The sequence below is a fragment of the Channa argus genome, chromosome 18, assembly GCF_033026475.1.
Source record: "Channa argus isolate prfri chromosome 18, Channa argus male v1.0, whole genome shotgun sequence".
Taxonomy (NCBI): Eukaryota; Metazoa; Chordata; class Actinopteri; order Anabantiformes; family Channidae; genus Channa; species Channa argus.
In genome coordinates this window covers 11,770,764-11,789,000 of record NC_090214.1, presented here as the reverse complement: position 1 = coordinate 11,789,000, position 18,237 = coordinate 11,770,764, and the positions used below count along the sequence as shown (strand labels likewise).

The 18,237-nt window shown below is 41.0% G+C and overlaps 2 protein-coding genes across 2 annotated transcripts; both read right to left on the bottom strand.

The window, feature by feature from the left end:
- Positions 1-182: 182 nt before the first annotated feature.
- On the bottom strand, positions 183-8,380 carry rnf208 (ring finger protein 208). The gene is made up of 2 exons (XM_067484573.1): positions 7,651-8,380; positions 183-2,313 (listed from the first exon to the last, which is right to left on the bottom strand). The coding sequence occupies exon 2, from the start codon at positions 1,315-1,317 to the stop codon at positions 544-546; it is 774 nt and encodes a 257-aa protein (XP_067340674.1). The 5' UTR covers positions 1,318-2,313; positions 7,651-8,380; the 3' UTR covers positions 183-543.
- Positions 8,381-11,497: 3,117 nt separating this feature from the next.
- Positions 11,498-17,899, bottom strand: slc5a1 (solute carrier family 5 member 1). The gene is made up of 15 exons (XM_067484962.1): positions 17,708-17,899; positions 17,133-17,204; positions 16,643-16,747; positions 16,385-16,444; positions 16,092-16,196; positions 15,898-16,003; positions 15,533-15,613; positions 15,200-15,408; positions 14,678-14,813; positions 14,441-14,548; positions 14,179-14,329; positions 13,905-14,073; positions 12,972-13,187; positions 12,763-12,862; positions 11,498-12,691 (listed from the first exon to the last, which is right to left on the bottom strand). The coding sequence occupies exons 1-15, from the start codon at positions 17,843-17,845 to the stop codon at positions 12,477-12,479; spliced, it is 1,971 nt and encodes a 656-aa protein (XP_067341063.1). The 5' UTR covers positions 17,846-17,899; the 3' UTR covers positions 11,498-12,476.
- Between the last annotated feature and the right edge of the window lie 338 nt (positions 17,900-18,237).

The window sequence follows — 18,237 nt, the reverse complement described above, 5'->3', positions numbered from 1 at the left end:
ATTAGAAAATACCTCAATGTAGTGTAATGCAATGATTAATTCATCAACTAATCTCTTAAAAATAAGTAAATATAAGACAAATTAGAAGAGTCTGTTTCATAGTAACAAAAGAAAGTAGAAAAGCCAGTATTGTGCAGCTATCTTCACTCTACAGAGAGCAAACAATTATAGGCCACACAGAGATCCTTTAATCATTTATTTAATCTTTATTCACCTAGGTTGGGGGGATATACCTCCCCTGGCATTCCCATTTAAAGAGATGTCAATGACAAACACGTCCAACCAAACGAGAGAGGGTGAATAGAATTCCAGTCCATACATAAAATACATTTATTTATCGTCTGTTGAACCACCAGCATCCATTAGTCCCACACAGCATCAATCTGTGCTATTAAATATATAGAGATAACATCTGTGGGGGATTTAGTTATTGTACGTGTTTGAGTAGGGGATTGGCAGAAAGGGTCGAGCTTATACAGTAGATGAAATCAGTGGAGTGGGGGGGGCGCAGCGTCGAGTCATGCCTGCAGTGTCCCCCCTTGTCTACATGATGCCACAGGAGGACAAGGGGTTGGCGATCTGGCAGGTGCAGGCTGACTGGCAGTATTGACGCACAGTCTGGTAGCAGCTGCGGTCGGCGTCCCCGCCCCACTGCACGGGCCCGTTGGGGTCCGAGGGCAAGCGGCTCAGGATGCTGGTGTTGATGGCCAGAGCAGCCAGGCCATAGTCAGTGAATAGCACTGTCTCGCGCCGGCACGTGGGGCAGGAGATGAACTTGTACTTGGGACAGGACTCGTAGAGGATCTGCAGGCACTCCTCACACACGGAGTGCAGGCAGGACAGGATGCGAGGACGCTTGCCGGCAAAGTTGTAGGTGTGACCGCAGGTGGGGCAGTTCAGGGGCTCGCAGGGCATGACGGGCCCCGAGGACGAGGAAGAAGTGGAGGACGAGGTGGAGGAGGAGCGCAGCACGTACTGGTTGACGATGACGTCTTCCATTTTGTAGTGGAACTGGTGGTAGCAGATTTCGTTGGCACTGGTTTTGCGCTGCGCCAGGAAGCTCTGCTCCCTTCGCGTCACTGGGGCCAGGGGGGACACCATCTGCCGCGGAGACCCCGCCATGTCCAGGGTCAAGTCACTGCAGGCCTGGTTGACGATGATTTCGCCTTCACCTCCACCGTCCCACGCCACTCTGGGTGGCGGGGCATAGCGCGGCTGGGTGACGGGCACAGGGCACTCTCTGGGGAACTTCTCCGACTGGATGATCTTGACGGTGTCCATAGGGATGGTGACCGGCTGGCGCCTGAGGCAGGACATTCGCACGTCGAACAGAGAGGAGCTGTGGCTCTAATCAGCGCTGGACACCTTGTTTTTTGCAAGGGGAAAAACACTGCTCTTCCTTTCTGAAGTCAGCCATTCGAGGGGACATGGGGACGGATGATTACCTCCATGTCTCCCTCAGAGACCCCTCCCCGCTGTGTGCTACTGTCAGCCTGAGTCTTTATGAGGTGTAGACAGACAGATGAACTTAGCCAGAGCACCACAACCTGACACAACTGATATGCACAGATGCTTTAACAGTCCAGCTTACAGTGTCTGACCAGTGTTGACCACTTAAAGGTAGTTTTTTGTGTTGTTTGAACTCACTTATACTGTGCTGCCTCTGGTGGCTATTTGCAGAAAGGTAGACTCACACACATGGACAGATACACCTTTAGCACAAACACATGTTCCCACTCAGTGATACCACTAAATAATCTCATAAATACTCTAACCACACAGATGTTCACATGCATACATACAGTACAGGTTGGTGCTGGATTCAGAGAGGTGGGGGCTGACTACACTCAGTTCAGAAAGGTTCAGGACATATTGTCTTAAAATATATCTTGTGGCCTGCCAAGGGAAACTCTTTGACTTTTCAAACTAGCCGTTACAAGTGTGTCTCACATAACTCCCCCTTTGCTTCCTGTTTTTTGGCTGTGGGTGTATTTTCACATTGACAGGAGTGCGTGAGAAAGAAAGAAGGAAAGAATAACCTCTACTCTGCTTTTGGTCCTATTTGGTCAGGTGACCCAGTGTGACCCTCTTGTTGGCTTGTTGATAAGGGAGCAAGGAGGTCTGTTTTTTGGGAGGTGTCGTATAATGCTCCAGAAAGCTGTTGGAATGGCTCCTTCAAACTCAAAGCTGAATTCCTCAGAGGTGGGAGGATTTTTTAGCTTTCATACAGTCCTCCCAGCTGAGCAGTGGTAGCTGAGCAGTGTGCTTGTCTCCTTTTTCGGACTTAGTTTGTGCCTCGTTTGGGACAGCTACCTGTGAAAACAGAAAAAAAGTACAGAAAACTCATGAATATCTGCAAAACAAAGCACAGACATGTGCAATTTGTGCTGTTTAATACCTGTTACAACATAATGTTGGCTGTGGGACATTAGTTCAGTTATGATAAGTTCACATAAGAAAAGTTACATTACTATGTATGATTTTAGAGTACTTCACATATATTAAGTCATGTGACAATCACTCAACTCTTTCTCTACATTATTTTCTTTGTGTTCATCTGAGAGGATGCCAAAGGGGAAGAAAAAGTTTGGTCCTGTTTCTTTCTGCGTCCTGGCCTCAGCCCAAGTGTGTTTCCACAAAGAAGGAAAGGACTATCATGTCACACAGAGAGTAAACCTTAGCTTTGGCTAAGCATTATCACTTTGCTAAGTTGGGTGACTGCGGTACTGTTTACAGCACAGCGGATACAGAGAGCAGGCTACTACAGAAAACCCGTCCAACAAAATAACCCAGAGATGACCTAAGAAAATGCTAAACAACTTCTTCTCCTCTGTTAGTTAGTAACTGATAATTATGTAGTTAGTTACAGCTAGTTAACAGTTTGATTGCTACTAGAAATTACCCATTGTCCACTTAATTAAGTACGGCTGTTTGAGCTAATGCCACTGTTCTGCCAAAAGGTTCATGTTGCTTATCGTCACTTTTTTAATTCAGTTATCTGTTTTACTAATGGGGTCACATTGTTGCATAATTCTACTGGGAAATGTTTATAATATTCTGCTTTAAACAGGGAGAGAAAAAATAAAGGTATAATCCAGTCCAGTACTATGACCTTACCTTCATTACCAAAAAACAGAACAATTCTGGGTTTTGTAAAGATGATGGTATAAGGTATGGCAGGATATGCATTTTGGTGTGCAAAAAAAATTAGGGAGTGAGGACAGATTATTATACTGTGTGTGTTTTGTTATTATTATTAATTCAGAATTTCTTTACATACAAGCATTCTCCCAGTTGAAACAACTTTTAGCTGTCACATTTTAGTGCACAGATTAATTATTGTAGAGAAAAGTATGACTTTTCTTTGCTCAGGTACTAATACAAAGTTATACTAGCTATAAAAATGTATGCTGTAGCGAGGCTTCAAATAAAAATAAGATGCATTCGACAAAACTAAAATCCAAAGCCTTTTCGTGTTTTTAGAGGAGGCAATTGTGACACACGTTGTGGTCCTGCTGTTGTCATTCTCCCTTCTTCCTGTGAACTCTCATCATCATCATCATGTGTTGCGTCAGTTTGACTCTAACATGCGTGGGTACAGGCTACAAGCTGCACCGAGCGTTTGTGTCATTCTCTGTGTGGGTTTATAGAAAAGAAAAAAGTGTACGGAGGAAAATTTTTAAACTTGACCAAAAACAATAGCTGGCAAACAGCGGGAGAGGGAGGATGACACATCCTTCATTCTGTGCACAGCTGTCAACTGTGATGAGTCATTAGAGGAAAAAAAGACTGAGCACAGGAGGTGACCTACATGGTGAAGAAGAGAGAGGATAGGGAGCTTGTTTCTGGTCCTGGTTTCTATTTATGGTTTGTTTATCTGTGCACCTCTCCGTGGTTTCCTGCCCCCAACCTCTGCTGAAGATTCACACCGAATGAGAGAGATGTAGTAACAGTAACACGCGGAAGCGCTTTAGACCATTACTTACACGTAATGCAGTGAGCCATATTAAGCAAGCAGGCAAATATTTTAAACTTTCTCGATGAATCTACTGACATATCTGCACACTCTACATTAAACCAACAGAGCTGTTGGTTCTGCCATAGTCACTTATGATCCCACCAAATGTGTCCCTCCAGCTCTGCAGCGCTGCAACACTTTTCCCAAAATAGCTTTTCTTTCTTATTCCCCTGCACACACAGTATGTATTCATTCACATTTGATGCGGTTTGTTGTTTGCAACAAAGATAAAATATTATGGTATTTTTTATCTAAGTTAATAATATTCAGTCATCATCAGTCCTCATCAATGTGTATATGATCACAGGTTTCCAAATAATGTTTAAAATTCTGGGAGCCCATCATTTGGACCTTTTGAAAAGCAATGCACACAAAGAAGGATTTTGTCATTGTTATAACCAGATATAAAATTTGGCTTATTAAAGCTGCATTACAGTACATGCAGTTTATCACAAACCTTATGCTGGTTTGTTGTTATTAGTGTCTAAACATATTTTAAAAAATATTATGAAATGAATAGAGTGAACTATGAATAGCAATGATAAAGTACTGAACCTAACTTGATGCCATAATATACTATATTATATTTAAGTTTACAATATCTCTACATGGTTATTTGTGTAGAAGAATGTGCCTTTAGGTACATTTAGACTTCACGCTATTGTGGTTTCAAGTTCTTAAATCTGCAGAGATTATACATCTACTGATATTAGTCTTTTGCAGATTTCTGTATCAGTATCAGTGTATAAAAAAAACAAAAAAAATCAGGAATTCCAAAGATATCATCTGCTGAGTACAAATTTAAGGGATCTAAACAACGATACCTTTGAGGTCTTTCAAACTGTCAAAAGTGATGTTTGAGTCACTCAAATATTCAGTAGCAGTTGGGTTACTATTTGAATCTAAATGAATCACCTTTCATGTCCAGATGCATTTTGTGGGCATCAACAGCCGTTAGAAACATTTCTGTCTAAAAGAGGCAGAGGTCAAGCTGATAACGCAACCAGACTGTGCGAGGAGCCTTTGTGCCTGGGGGAGACAAAGCAGCTAAAATTACCCTCTAATTTGGTGACAGCACTATGAAAAGGACTGATAACTAATGCTCCTCCTTGCTGACGGGCCAGCTTTGGCGCAGCCTCTTTCTAATCGACGGAGCCTTCTCCGGTTATGTAAGGAGCTCATCTCTGACCCAACCACCATATAATGCAGTGTAAACTGCCACAACTCTCCCTCAGTTTTGACATTGAGCGCATGTGTCAGTGTGTGTCTGTGTGTGTGAGTGTGCGCACATAGCTCTGGATCCTCTCCTTGCAGAGGAATTATTACACTAATGAAATCCTGGCAGGCATTTGACCTCATCATCACAGGCACGAGGAGGAAGAGGGGAGCTGACCATACAGATGTAAGAAGACTGTCTCAGCAGCAAATTCCTCATACCATTAAACACACACAGAGCTGCTCTCTAAAAAAAGTCACACGAACATATCTTTGAACCTACTTAGCTTAGGATGACTCCCCATCACATATGTGGCACCACCTTTTACATTCCAGCAAGCACACAACAAACAGATAACAAGCATCCATAAGCTGTTAAAAGGGTTTTTGTACACATCAGTCATGCAGGATTTATTCTGGACACTGACATGGACACAAATGCGCACATGAGTGAAGAAGTGTGAAAAACACCACAAGCTGACAACATTCCTATTCCCTTCTCACTCCCACTATGTTCCTTCGTTTATTTCACACACACACACACAGACACACAAACACACACACACACACACACACACACACACACACAGACGCACACAAACACACACACCTCTGTCGCGGTCCTCGTGATCACACTAGATAGATTCCACCTGTGCGGATCAAAGACTAGGGCATCATGTTCATAGTCATAGAATGAGTCATACAGAGTCTGCGCATCAGGCTGAGCTCTTTCTCTCAATGAAAATCTGTCTGTCTCTATTTGTGTTCTCTCTATCCAACCATCTGTCCGTCCATCAATCCATCCACCTATTGGTCTGTTGCCCTGAACAAAACAAATATCCAGGACTACATACTAGCTGTATATCAGGTATGCCAACTAAGTTTAGATGTGTATCCACATTGATGCTTCGGCTGCATCGTGGGATGTTATGTTCTATTTTGATTATATAACATGATTTGAGGACAAATCCCCCAGATTTAACGTATTTCTGCAGGATGCAGTGCCTCTCCAGAAATCATGGCACTTGCAGCGATTCAGTTCAATATTGTGAACTATTTAAATTGAGCTGGATGTGCTCCATACAATATGAAGAGAACACTAATTGTTTTACATTGTGTATAATGCAGATGTAGCTTTAGTGACTTCCTTGTTTTTCTGTTTTCAGTGGTTTAGAGTTGGATGTCCTAGATTTAATAAATAGCACGTAAAGTGCCCATATATTATTTTCTCAATTTTTTTAAAGCACATTTTCACAATGATGAAATATTTTCCTTCACATACACTGTAACATGCAGTAGGTTGGTGTCAGGCTAAAGCAATTAAAAGGATTAAAATACATTTAGATGTTTCCCCACCTCATGTTGTTATAACATCTTTCATATGTCTGGTGCTTGTATTTTCTGCATGAGCAGAAAGTGCTTAGTGAGAATGTGGGGAGGTGTTGTTTTTAATAATTCAGCCTGCTGTCATTCTCAGCAGACATCAGCCATTTTGCTTCCCAGTTCATTACGGCCAAGTGCTCTTTGTTCTCAGGTATGTAGCTCCCACAGCAGCCAAACATGGCAGAGTTGCATATAGGCAGAAAAAATTGTCTTTGCCTGAAATAGACCTTATAAATGATTTATGAGGGTATCTTTCAGCAAATGATTAGCTTTTCAGTCTTTGAGTGATTAAGGCGATTGATTTTACCTTTAAGTTGGCTGCCCCAGTGCAGGGTTAAGGTAGGCGGCATTATTGAGGTTGTGCGAGCTCGAGAAAGACTCAGCCCTGAGATAGAGGTGGGGTGGCCAAAATATTTGGACCATGTGAGATAGAGCAGCTTTGGCATGCTGCATGTGGGAGGGGTGCATTTATGAGGAGCAGTTATGCAATCACAACATGGTGTACCCAGCAGTCTCACTGCAGCGCCAATGTATGGCCAGTATAGAGATGCCTCAGTGCTGCTGACAACGACAGAACAGGCAGTTCCTGCCCTGTCCCTGTAACCCCCACCCTCCCTCCTCTTGCCCCTTCTGTCTGTCTGTGAAGAGGTCTGTCAAATGTCATAACTGCTGGAGACATGATGCCCACATGATTCCATCTACACCCACACATCATCACAGTTTATTCACACTTTCTTACCCTTGTTTGTGATCTGGCCAGATAAATAGACATGTAGGTGTGTGTAGGCATATATGTGTGTCTCCATTCATGCATCTGTGTGTGTGTGTGTGTATGTGTGTGCAAAATGGATGGTCATGATGCAACAACCCTGCAAATAGCAGCTCTGTGTAACAAAGCAAATGGCGAAGACCACCATTCTCTATTATCTTTTAACAAAAGATCAAGACAAGAACTTTAGTTTAAAAACGGTGCAAACTGACAAACTGTCGTATTTTTACCACAAAACAGATACACAGCCATCACTCATCCTCACCTGTCTGCTTTTGTTCCAGTCCTTTCTCGTCTCCTTGCTTATGTTCCAGTCTGTTGCCGTTGTTGATGCTGCTCTGCAATTATAAGGCAACCCGTTGAGTCTCTTTGTTGGGGGGCATGTCTCACCAGAGATGCTCTCTCTTTTCCAATTAATTCTAGCAGGTCGAACGACAAGCGGCAGTGAAGGTAGGGAAAGATGGAGGAGATGTAAGATGGAGGAAGCTGTTGAAAGGTAAATGCGTCATGTGGGTATGTTGGCTGCTTTTGTCGAGCTCTGCATCCCTTGTTCCTCCTCTCCTCTCCTCGCTGGAACCTTTATCCTTCACTCTCCCACCCTTTCTCTTCATCCGACAAGCTGTAGCTGAACATTTACCTCAGGGATCTCTTTCTCCATCCCTCTGTCTTCCTCAGCCTCTCAAATATTTTAGCTTATTCTGTGCAGTGACCTGTGCTTCTATGCTGTGTTTCTTGACATGTGCGTCCCCTTCTCTCTTCTTCTTTCTGCCCGTCTCTTTCCTTATGCTTTTCAGGTAAGCCTGCTCTTCTCCTTCTCCCCTCTCCACTTGACTCAGCTGCCGTTCATTACTCCTCTCTCTCCTCCTCCATCTGCCTCAGACGATGTGTTTCACAGTCACACATGCGCAGTGTTTTCACACACAACACACACACACACACACACACACACGCTCCCTCTCTGTGTCTATGCTTTTGGCTCCCTCCTTATGCATGTGGCTTGTTTTGCATGGACACCCCCTCCTCTCTCTCGCTCTATCTCTCTCTATCTCTCTTTCTCTCTCTCTCTCTCTCTCTCTCTCACACACAAACACACACAAACACTCTCCCTCTTTCTCTCTTCCCCGTTCTCTCTAGCTGCATCACACACTGCAGTGCCTCTGCAGGCAGGATCAGATTTTCGAGTTGCCAGAGAAAAAATTTCAGCCAATGAGAAATGATAACAACGATGCCCACCCACCCCACCCTATGGCTAAACACACATATGGATGCACACTATTATAACCACACATTTGTACACAAACATGACTATAGCCTTCAGAGATATGAAAGCTTTTTCACTGAAAGAGATTACTTACACTACTTACATACACTATATGCAATGTGCAGACACACACAGAAACACACGTGGTTTTATTCACTAGCCTATTCTCATTAAATACATGAAGCCATTATAAATAGATCTGATCTACAGAGTGCAGCACATCCGAGAAGGGAAACCAAAGCATAAATTAACTCACAAAATTAATTTTCTGTTAAGCTGCTGGAAACTTAGGAAAACAGATGCACCAGATGCAACACTGAAGCTCGTATGTCATTCATGTTTGTGGAAATTGATTCTTACAGCCACAAATTAAACCCCGTTGACACTTCATCTTTAGACCCGGTGACTCTTCACATTAAGCCTTAAAGGAAAAATGTTATCAAGATGACAGAAAGGTGTCATTTATATTTCTTCCTTCTTCAGAGTTTGAAGGATCAGTGTCTAGATTTGACAGTTTAACTTCACTACTAGACTTGAAAACAGCATCACAAGCTGCCACCATAGATCTGCACAAGTAGGGATGTTGGATAACAAGTATTTTTAATAAATTTTGCATCCACTGTAGCCTCCACGCAGACCAATGCAAATCCTCGGATCAAAGTGGAAAAAACATGTGACTTTTCAGTTACTAAGAGGGTTATGCTTACATAACACGGGCATTAAATGCACAATGTAAAATTGTTTGACAGTGACCATTTGGACTCCACACGCTGACTCATTTGTAGATGTTTAGACTTCTTAAAAGTCAGAGGTAAAAAAAAAAGAGTTGCAGTATGTGCTAAACATATCACTGTTGCAATAGGTTCCTCAAACCACAGGCATGGAGAGGCTTAACTTGTGGGGAGCTGTCATGTTGTTCATTGTTGCATATAATACCATGAAATTATAGAGAAACAACAATGTTTTAAAGCCCATTAAACAAAAAAGTGTGTTTTCAGGTAATTATTATTACCCATGTTTTTTTCCTATATTAAGATGTATAAATTGTTATAAGTTATATCAAATTATCATATGGTTATTACTTTACAGTAATTATCATGATTACTTTTTTTAGCAACATAAAAACCCTTTACATTAGCATTACACAATTATTACCTCCATTACCTTACTATTACAAAAATGTTACGTCCCTGTTTCTTTATTATTACCTAGAAATTAGCACATATTATCTTTTTATTTACAAAATAAGCTCTATTTGTGCTTGATGACTTAACATGTATGACTTCACAAAGTATTTCTACACTGTGGTATTAGTGCTTTTATATAAGTTTAGTAAAAGGTCTGAGTACTTATTCTACTATAGGCAGACAGTTATGTGGACACGTGTGACCCCCATTGCCAAGTAAAAAACTGGGTCCTAAAAAATGAAAAAAAGAATCCACCAAACTTGCCATGGTTGAAAAAGATGTTTACTTTATAAAAATAGCATTTACAGGCAGGCGGAACCTACTAAATCCATAGCAGAAGTGTCTTAAAGGGCAATGTCACTGAAAGTTTCTAAATGCTGGCTGAAAAAAAAAATCCTTCCATCCATTATATGTTACTGATCATCCTGTGTAGGGTCGTGGGGGGGGGCTATAGCCTATCCAAGCTGTCATAGGACAGATTCAAATTCTCTAATAATTGTACTGTTGGTAAGTTTGGAAGTTGTTGCTTTGTAATATTTTTTGGGCTTGAAGAAGGTTTTGTTTTCTAACTTGTGGAACAACTTGCTTTCCTTCTGCTCTCTCAAGCTCATTGACTCACACTTACGCTATTGCATCACATATATTATACTACAGTATGTCATGGGTTAAGGTGTACAATCTTACAAGTTAAAGCCTAACTTCCTGTCTAAGTGTAGTTCTCATTGGGGAAATACAGAAGCCATTTTAAAGAATATTTTGTTTTGCAGCTTCCGACTATACAATACATGTGCTCTGTAATGAGTCGACTATGCTACTGGGAGGCCACTGTGTCCTACCCATCATAGCCTGATCTCTGTCCTCATGTTTTTAATCAAGATGTTAAATGTTGCGTGTGTTGTTATCTTGATGGTGGATTAGGATGTTGGTTTTTCGCCAGAACAATGCATTTTCACGCTAACTTAATTACAGCTCTCTGCTGGGAGCTGACCTACCTGTAGGTCAACAAAGCTTACAAACACACACAGTATGTAAGAAGACATGATAGAGTGTATTTAAACAAAGATATCTTAATTGATAAATGCCAGGAGTACTAATTTTGAAAAATATTTTTTTATTGCCTAATATACTAAATCCAATCTTTTGCCTTTTTCAGAGAATTCAGAACATGTCTGGTCTCTGCATTACTCATCAGTGCATAAATATGTCTGACAGATGGGATGCAGCACTGAAACTCTCCATGTTAAGTTTTGACTGTTATTTATTACACCCAGTGTCCACCTGGTTCAGCAGAATGGCTGCCATGCGTGTTATTAAATGGCTGTAAAGTAATGTGCGGCTACTAGTGGAGAATTAATCTGGGATTTCAGAGATAAGATTGCACAGATCAAAGTATGCAAGTCCAAGGCAGAACTCATAAATCATTCAACACAGTTGCACATATTCAAGGCTACATTAGTGCTGTTCACTTAGTGTACATTAAGTACAGTTAATGATAGGAGATAATCAAATTGTCATAATGAGGATGTACTGGGCAAAAGGCTTTTCTTACTCTAGAATTTAATGAGCAGGCCAATAGAAGGGAAACCACAGTAGTAACTACAGTGAACCACTAGAGGGAAGTAAAAAGAGTCAAATGGTGAAGACTTATCTTCTGTGAGGAGGTTTTTATTCATTAACACCTAAAACAACATACAATAAGGGGCACAGATTTAGGAAGTGACAGCACTCATGGACTTTGAGCAGACACATACTAGAAAACAAGGCTTTAGTGTGGTAGAAAATATAGAAACTATTAACAATTCTGAAATTGTCTTTGTATCCTCATAAAAAAATACAATGTAGTGAATTTTTGTATGAGATTGAACCTCTAATTTCTTAGAAGAGGAACTTTCATGCATCCCATATGCAAAATTAGGCATTTATATTTCCAGTGTTGGGTGACAGTTAGCATTGGTAGCTGATTCAAATCAGGAGGGATTATAATCAAGATTTAGACATATTACAGCTATGGTTTAATTGCATTTAGATTAGATTATCACATTCCTGTGAGCAAAGACTTGTTTTTTTATCACACATTAGATCACAAATGCCTGCTACTACGAGCAGCATGGGCACAGTCTGTTCAGGTGAAGACAAGCGTGAGTCACCCTGCAGCTGTTGTACATGTCCTCTGATATTATTTTTACACTCACAGAAGAAACAGTTCAATCAAGGAAGAAACCTCATAGACAGCACTGGCTGATAGTTGTTTAGGAGTTGTGTAATACTGTGAGAGTATGTGTGCACAATATTAATACTGGTTAAGTTACAGTATGGTTTATGGTTTACTGATTTACTTCAGCTGCAGAATACCAAGAAAAGACAAAAAAAATAAAAAATAAATCACATACCCACAAATGTTTACAATACATCTTTTTTACTTTTTTCAGAGTTGTTAACAGTTACTTACTTAGTAAAAACATAATTTATCTCTGGGAAGACTTCATTAGCCATACAGTACATATATATTCTAATAATATAGAAAGATACGCACTGCATACGTGTTATTTTAGAGGGTTGTTGGCTTTTGAACAGTCTCTGTTCATAGATTACAGTACAAAAAATTAAGAAATGAATAAATTATTGTTGTAGAATCAAGCTAGCTTAACCAAAGTAACCATGAAAGAAAACAGCCACACAAAGCAGAATGATAGCATTGGCGTTGACAACGTTCCTCCACAGAGGTACTTCTGAGGTGTCTGTGAGCTTCTTCTGCAGCTCCTCCTCCTCCTCTGGACTCAACTGGGGGCCTTTCTTCTGCTCCAGGCCACAAAAACACATCACTGCCTTCTTGCACAAGCCAGGTTCCTCCTTTGGTTCTGTTAAAGAAAAAATAATGAGGAAAACCTGCTTCTCTGTGAGTGAGTGCATCTACTGTAAGCCTGATTACCTTCTATCTCCATGGAATTGTTTTTGTCAACCCAGTCGTCCTGTTCAAGGTCCACCCTGTCTTCCTTTGAGTTCCTCAGGCTCCAGCACAGACGATACAGCTACACAAACAACATGTGGGTTAAAACTTAATGACAAGTATGTTCTAGTGGATGATCATGTTTAGGAAAATAATGATTTATCGAGCATTATCTCACGTCTGTCACGTACATGCTTATCTTCAATGGGTTTCGTCAAGAGAGAGACTCCCACTATAATGATGCAGGAGCAAACAAACAGGATGATGGAGAAGTAGAGGTAGTGGACTCCACATATGATGGTGGGACAGTCACTGGGGCTAACACAGCTGCCTGTCCCATAAGCAAACTCAGCTATCATCCTAGACAGGCCAATACACAGGCCAATGGTAAGGCCATAAAAGGCTCCCTGAGGATAGAAGAAACAGGATAAGTGTCACTTTAGACAAAAACACATAAAGAGCAGCAGCGGAAGTTACTGAAGAAAATATATGTTGTTGCACAGTTTGGGGGAAAAGTAAACTTATTCACTTTCTTGAGTTGAATAAAAACATCAATGCATCTCTCATTTGTGTAGCCTAACATACAAACAAAAAGAAAACTATACCTTAAAGAACACAGATTTACACATTATATATTATTTGTTCAATCCAGAGAAAAAGCTTAATTTAAAACATTATATTGTAGTTTTAAAGGTGTATATGTATATTTCCAGCCTGCAGCCACTTACCAGGCAGCCAGCAGTGGAGACTCCCTCCGGCGTATTTCCCAAGTATTCCTTTTAGACTTTTTATACATTTAGGGTAGTTTTACTGAGAAGCTGACTTGTTTTGAAGACATGCAATGAACATAGGCACACAACAACACAAGTGGAAGCTGCTAGTACAGCCACAATCTGAGGCCACTGAGCAGCTCCACTGGGGAAGCTGGGGTTAAGGGAATTGATAAAGCAATGACAGAGTATGGGACAACTGGGACAACTATATGAGTTTGAGTGCATTCAATGAAATTTGGCACACATGTTTGTTTTCTTCTCTGAATGATCTGCAACCTCACAGAGCTGCTAGCATAGCTGTGCACTACTACTGTTACATGCAACAGGGAATGCTGTCAAGAGGCAACTCACAGGTTCATTGACACGTTTGCAGAAGATGGCAAGCATGAACACGGCTGCAATGGGGGGTGTCAGGTAGCTGGTGATGGACTGGATGTAGTCAAAGAGCTGACCACTCTGGGCTGACTGCACCACAGGGATCCATGCAATGCTCAGACCAATTAGGACCAAGATAAACACCCTTTACACATAAGTGGAAATAGTTGCAGTTAGGCATTCAAACGGATATAGTGCATAGAAATGCATGGGAAATGATATTGGAAACAACCTCAAACATGAGTTTTACCTGCCAGCAATCATGAGTTCCTTCTCAGTGGCTGAGTGACGAATTTTAGTGTAGATGTCCATGGTGAAGAGGGTACTGGCGCTGTTGAAGATGGAGGTAAGTGAGCTCATCAGAGACGCCAACATCACAGACAGCATAAGACCTCGCAGCCCTGAAATTGATAAAATTAAAAAAAATGATGATGAAGATTGGAGTGGAAAAAAGTAGAAGAAGCTCCACTGTTTGCATTCTTAGCTCATAAATAAAGTTTTCAGCCACCCACCATTGGGCATGAGATCCACCACCATTTTGGGATAAGCGATGTTGGTGCAGCCCACACTGGCACCGCAGTATTTTTCACATTCAGCTGGCTCCACGCAAGCCACTTCATCTAGAATAGAATAGAACATGACATAGCACGTTACAAGCAACCTCTCCATCTTGACGGAATGGTAGTAATTATGATTCAAAAACACCACTGTCCAAAAGGATGAGCATTAAAAACACACAGCACACTCACCAGCGTAGAGGATCCTGCTTATCATACCAGGGAAAACCATGAGGAACATTGGCAGCAGCTTCAGGTAACCACACAAGATACAGCCTCCCTTAACGTGAGATAAATTCTTAGCTGAAAGGCAGCGCTGGACAATCACCTGCAGAAAGACAGAAGTCGGGAAAAGAATCAATAGGACCATAATATTACAGTATGTATGGGTAAATGGAAATAGTTCCAAACCAGAGACCCAGCATCCATCGTCTGTTAATCTTCTCTCACTCGGTAGAAGAACATTATAGACTACCTAAAAGCATGCTTTCTCAGAGCAACTGAGTGCTGTTTGTCCAAAACAGACAAGACAAATCCAATAAGTGTGTATAACCTCTCAGTTGAATGAGTCTCTTTCTGAGTATGTGTGTATGTGTGTGTGTGTTTATGACCTTATGCTGTTAAAACTGCTACTGAGTCAGCACAAGGATTGAATGCTCACTGTTATAATGGTCATGCACATGCCCAACAGTGCTGCCCATTTGCGTGACTAACCTGATCAGTGCACCAGTACCAACCAGCCTGAATGGTGAGTCCGAACACGAGGCCAGGCCACGGCAGGTCTCCTGTAATTGCGTTCCGAAAAATGTGGAAGGAGTCTTCTCGAGGCTCGTAGCAACTCGCACTGATGTTAGTCGTGACAGAAGGGATGGCCGTCATGTAGCGCTCCTGGAAGCGCTCATAGCCACCCACCTCATTGAAAGCTGAGGACATTTGGACAGTTTAGATTATGTTACAGAGACTCTTCAAAAGTCTGATGTTACCAATATGATTTGTCATTATATCTGGTAAAAAAAAAAAAAATCAACAAAAAGAAAATAACCTTACCAAAACCCATGAGGATGAATGATCCAACAAGCATGATGACGGTTTGTAAGGTGTCTGTGTAGATCACTGCAGCCAGTCCACCTGAGATACGGTACATACAGTATGTTGACAATCTATAAATTCTTCGTCCAAAACACATGTGGATGCATTACAAAACAGCAACAGAAGGCCATTTTCTGGTTATCATAGTCCACGGGTAATTAACCACACTAACACAGCACAGATAAACCTTCCAGGAGAAGAGAGCGTGCCTGTGTGTCTGCATCTCTACAAATGGCCTTGAGAGGTAGATAAGACCTCTGCTTTTAGTTTATGAGTAAAATGTTGATCCGTGGCTTCAGTGGAAAAGGAAGTGAATTTAAGACCTGTGACGGTGTACAGCGCAGTAATCAGTAGTAGCAGGATAACAGCGAGGTAGATATTCAACCCAAGAGCCTGGTTGATAAAAATGGCACCAGAGAACATGTCTGCCTGAGTGGAGATGAGATGACAAAACAAGTCATTTTAATCAATACCATCCAGTGTTGACCCAAATATGGGAAATGTTATAGTGACTTACTGAGATCTTGGTGAAAACATACAGGAATAGGGACAGCACCGAGAGATAGATGCGAATACGCTGTCCTCCAAACCTCTTCTTCAGGTACTCTGGCATGGTGACCACCTAAAGACATCCATGAGAGTATTACTTGTGTTTTTTTCACTAATGTTGCTGTTTTAATGGCCTCCCACTCTTCTAGTTTCAATCAGTGACTTAGTTTAAGCTCACAAAGATTAGAAATACACATCAGGATAATGGAGATAAATATGTCACCTAGATGAATAAAGAGTGCATGTTTTTGATGTATTTACCCCAGCTTTAATGTAGATGGGCACAAAGAGCCATCCCAGAATGACGACCACAACGAGAGCCTGAACCAGACACAAAAAACAATAAACAATTGATGCCACATTTATTCAAAACAATAAAACTAAGTTATGTTTTCATTCTATTTTCTTCCATCTTCTGCAGGGTGAAATGTTTCTGACAATCTCCAGACTTTTCAGCTTATCATAACTGACGGCGATATATTTGTGTAAAAAGTGACATAATGAGAAAAGATAACCTACGTTCCACTCAAATCCACCAATGGCTATTCCTGAAGCTGCAGCAGTCCCAGCGATTCCTACAAAGTGGCCACTGCCAATGTTGCTGGCAAAGAGTGATGCTCCGATCTGTAAGGGGTACAGTTAAATCTGTCAGTGATGTGAAATGCATAATATCCAAAATTCTCACATGTTTTCAGTGCAGCTGATAACCAGGAAGGCACAAGACAGAAAACAGGATTTATCAGATGCATTGATGACTAAGCTGTTATGTCACACTGTCAGCAAAATAGGTACTACACGATTTCCCCATTCACTGTAATTACTCCCATAAAATCTGTTAATACTCAAGTGTGTTCATTATGACACATCACTTTTTTATAGCACAAAACAATAAAAAAATTTTATCAGTAAGGATGTGTCTGCAGGCATAATATACCTTATTGCTGCAAGGTTACTGTAAGCGTAAAACAGAGCTTTATCTTAAGTGTCTTATCCTCAATAACACACTCACCGGCCACCACACCATACTCCTCCCTGCAAGGAAGAAGCCACCGACTGTGGCTCGGTTGGTACGAATCATAGCCTGCAACAGGAGGAGGGCACATTTTAGAGAATCATTAAACTAAATTGTACAAAGCTCCATATTCACGGTCACAGTATATTGTTCACAATAACATTTTATTTGAAACATGGCTACATATAACAGAAACAAACGTAAACAAGGCACTTAGACCATCACTGCTCATAAATAAATTTAGTCAGCACCATCTGAAATGTAAAAATCTTTTGCTTTGTTAAACTACATTAATGATTAAGACGTAGTAACTACACCATGTCACTCCACTATATATCTCAGTCAAGCTATAGAAGTGGTAAAACCAAAATGGTTCTTTGCAAAAGTGAAATGTTTTCATTATCAACTCATAAATAATAGTTATTTTTGACATTTCTATAATATAAAATGGTACATTTTACACTGTGGCTGAATACACAAAGTATGTTTAATGGCTTAAAACAAACTACAACTCACACAACTCTAAAACAGGTGAAGAGGTAACTATTCACAGGGAATATGGATCTACTCACCCATACTCCAACAGCCAAGACGACCAAAAAGTAAATTACAATAACGGAGATGTCCGCTGCATTATTAAGTGCCACTGTGGTTGAACTGTTTCTTGCATTGTTCCTTATATAGGAAAATCCGAAGTAGTCTCGAGACATTTCCGACAGGAGTGCTGCTGCAGTCGCTTCACACTGAGTGAAGCACCTTTGCAGACACTTATGTACCTTTGCTCCTTCGTGCAGGTGGAGGTGTGTTTGTGTGACTGTGGGAAAGAGTGGGGGGGACAAAGGGGGAAAGAACCAGAGTGAATGTGTTTATCTAATAAATGGCCACTTATTGTGTTTGGTTGAAAGAATCTGGATATGTAAATAACCCTTGCTGACATCGAATTAGATGTGAAATTTAATGTGCCAAAACTGTAACCTTTTACCACATAATATTGTTAATCATCAACCCACGAGGAAACACCACACATAAAGAAATGAGTGTTCATTAAAACAAAGGGCCTACAGATAAACTTCATCCAAACTGCAACTGAATTCAACTCAGG

Coding starts and splice junctions, on each gene's coding strand:
- rnf208 (XM_067484573.1), bottom strand. CDS start 1,317: ATGTCCTGCCTCAGGCGCCAGCCGGTCACCATCCCTATGGACACCGTC.
- slc5a1 (XM_067484962.1), bottom strand. CDS start 17,845: ATGTCTCGAGACTACTTCGGATTTTCCTATATAAGGAACAATGCAAGA. Junction 16,445..16,642: donor TTGGTGGATTTGAGTGGAAC/GTAGGTTATCTT, acceptor TGTCTGGTTCAG/GCTCTCGTTGTGGTCGTCAT. Junction 16,197..16,384: donor CCATCTACATTAAAGCTGGG/GTAAATACATCA, acceptor GGATGTCTTTAG/GTGGTCACCATGCCAGAGTA.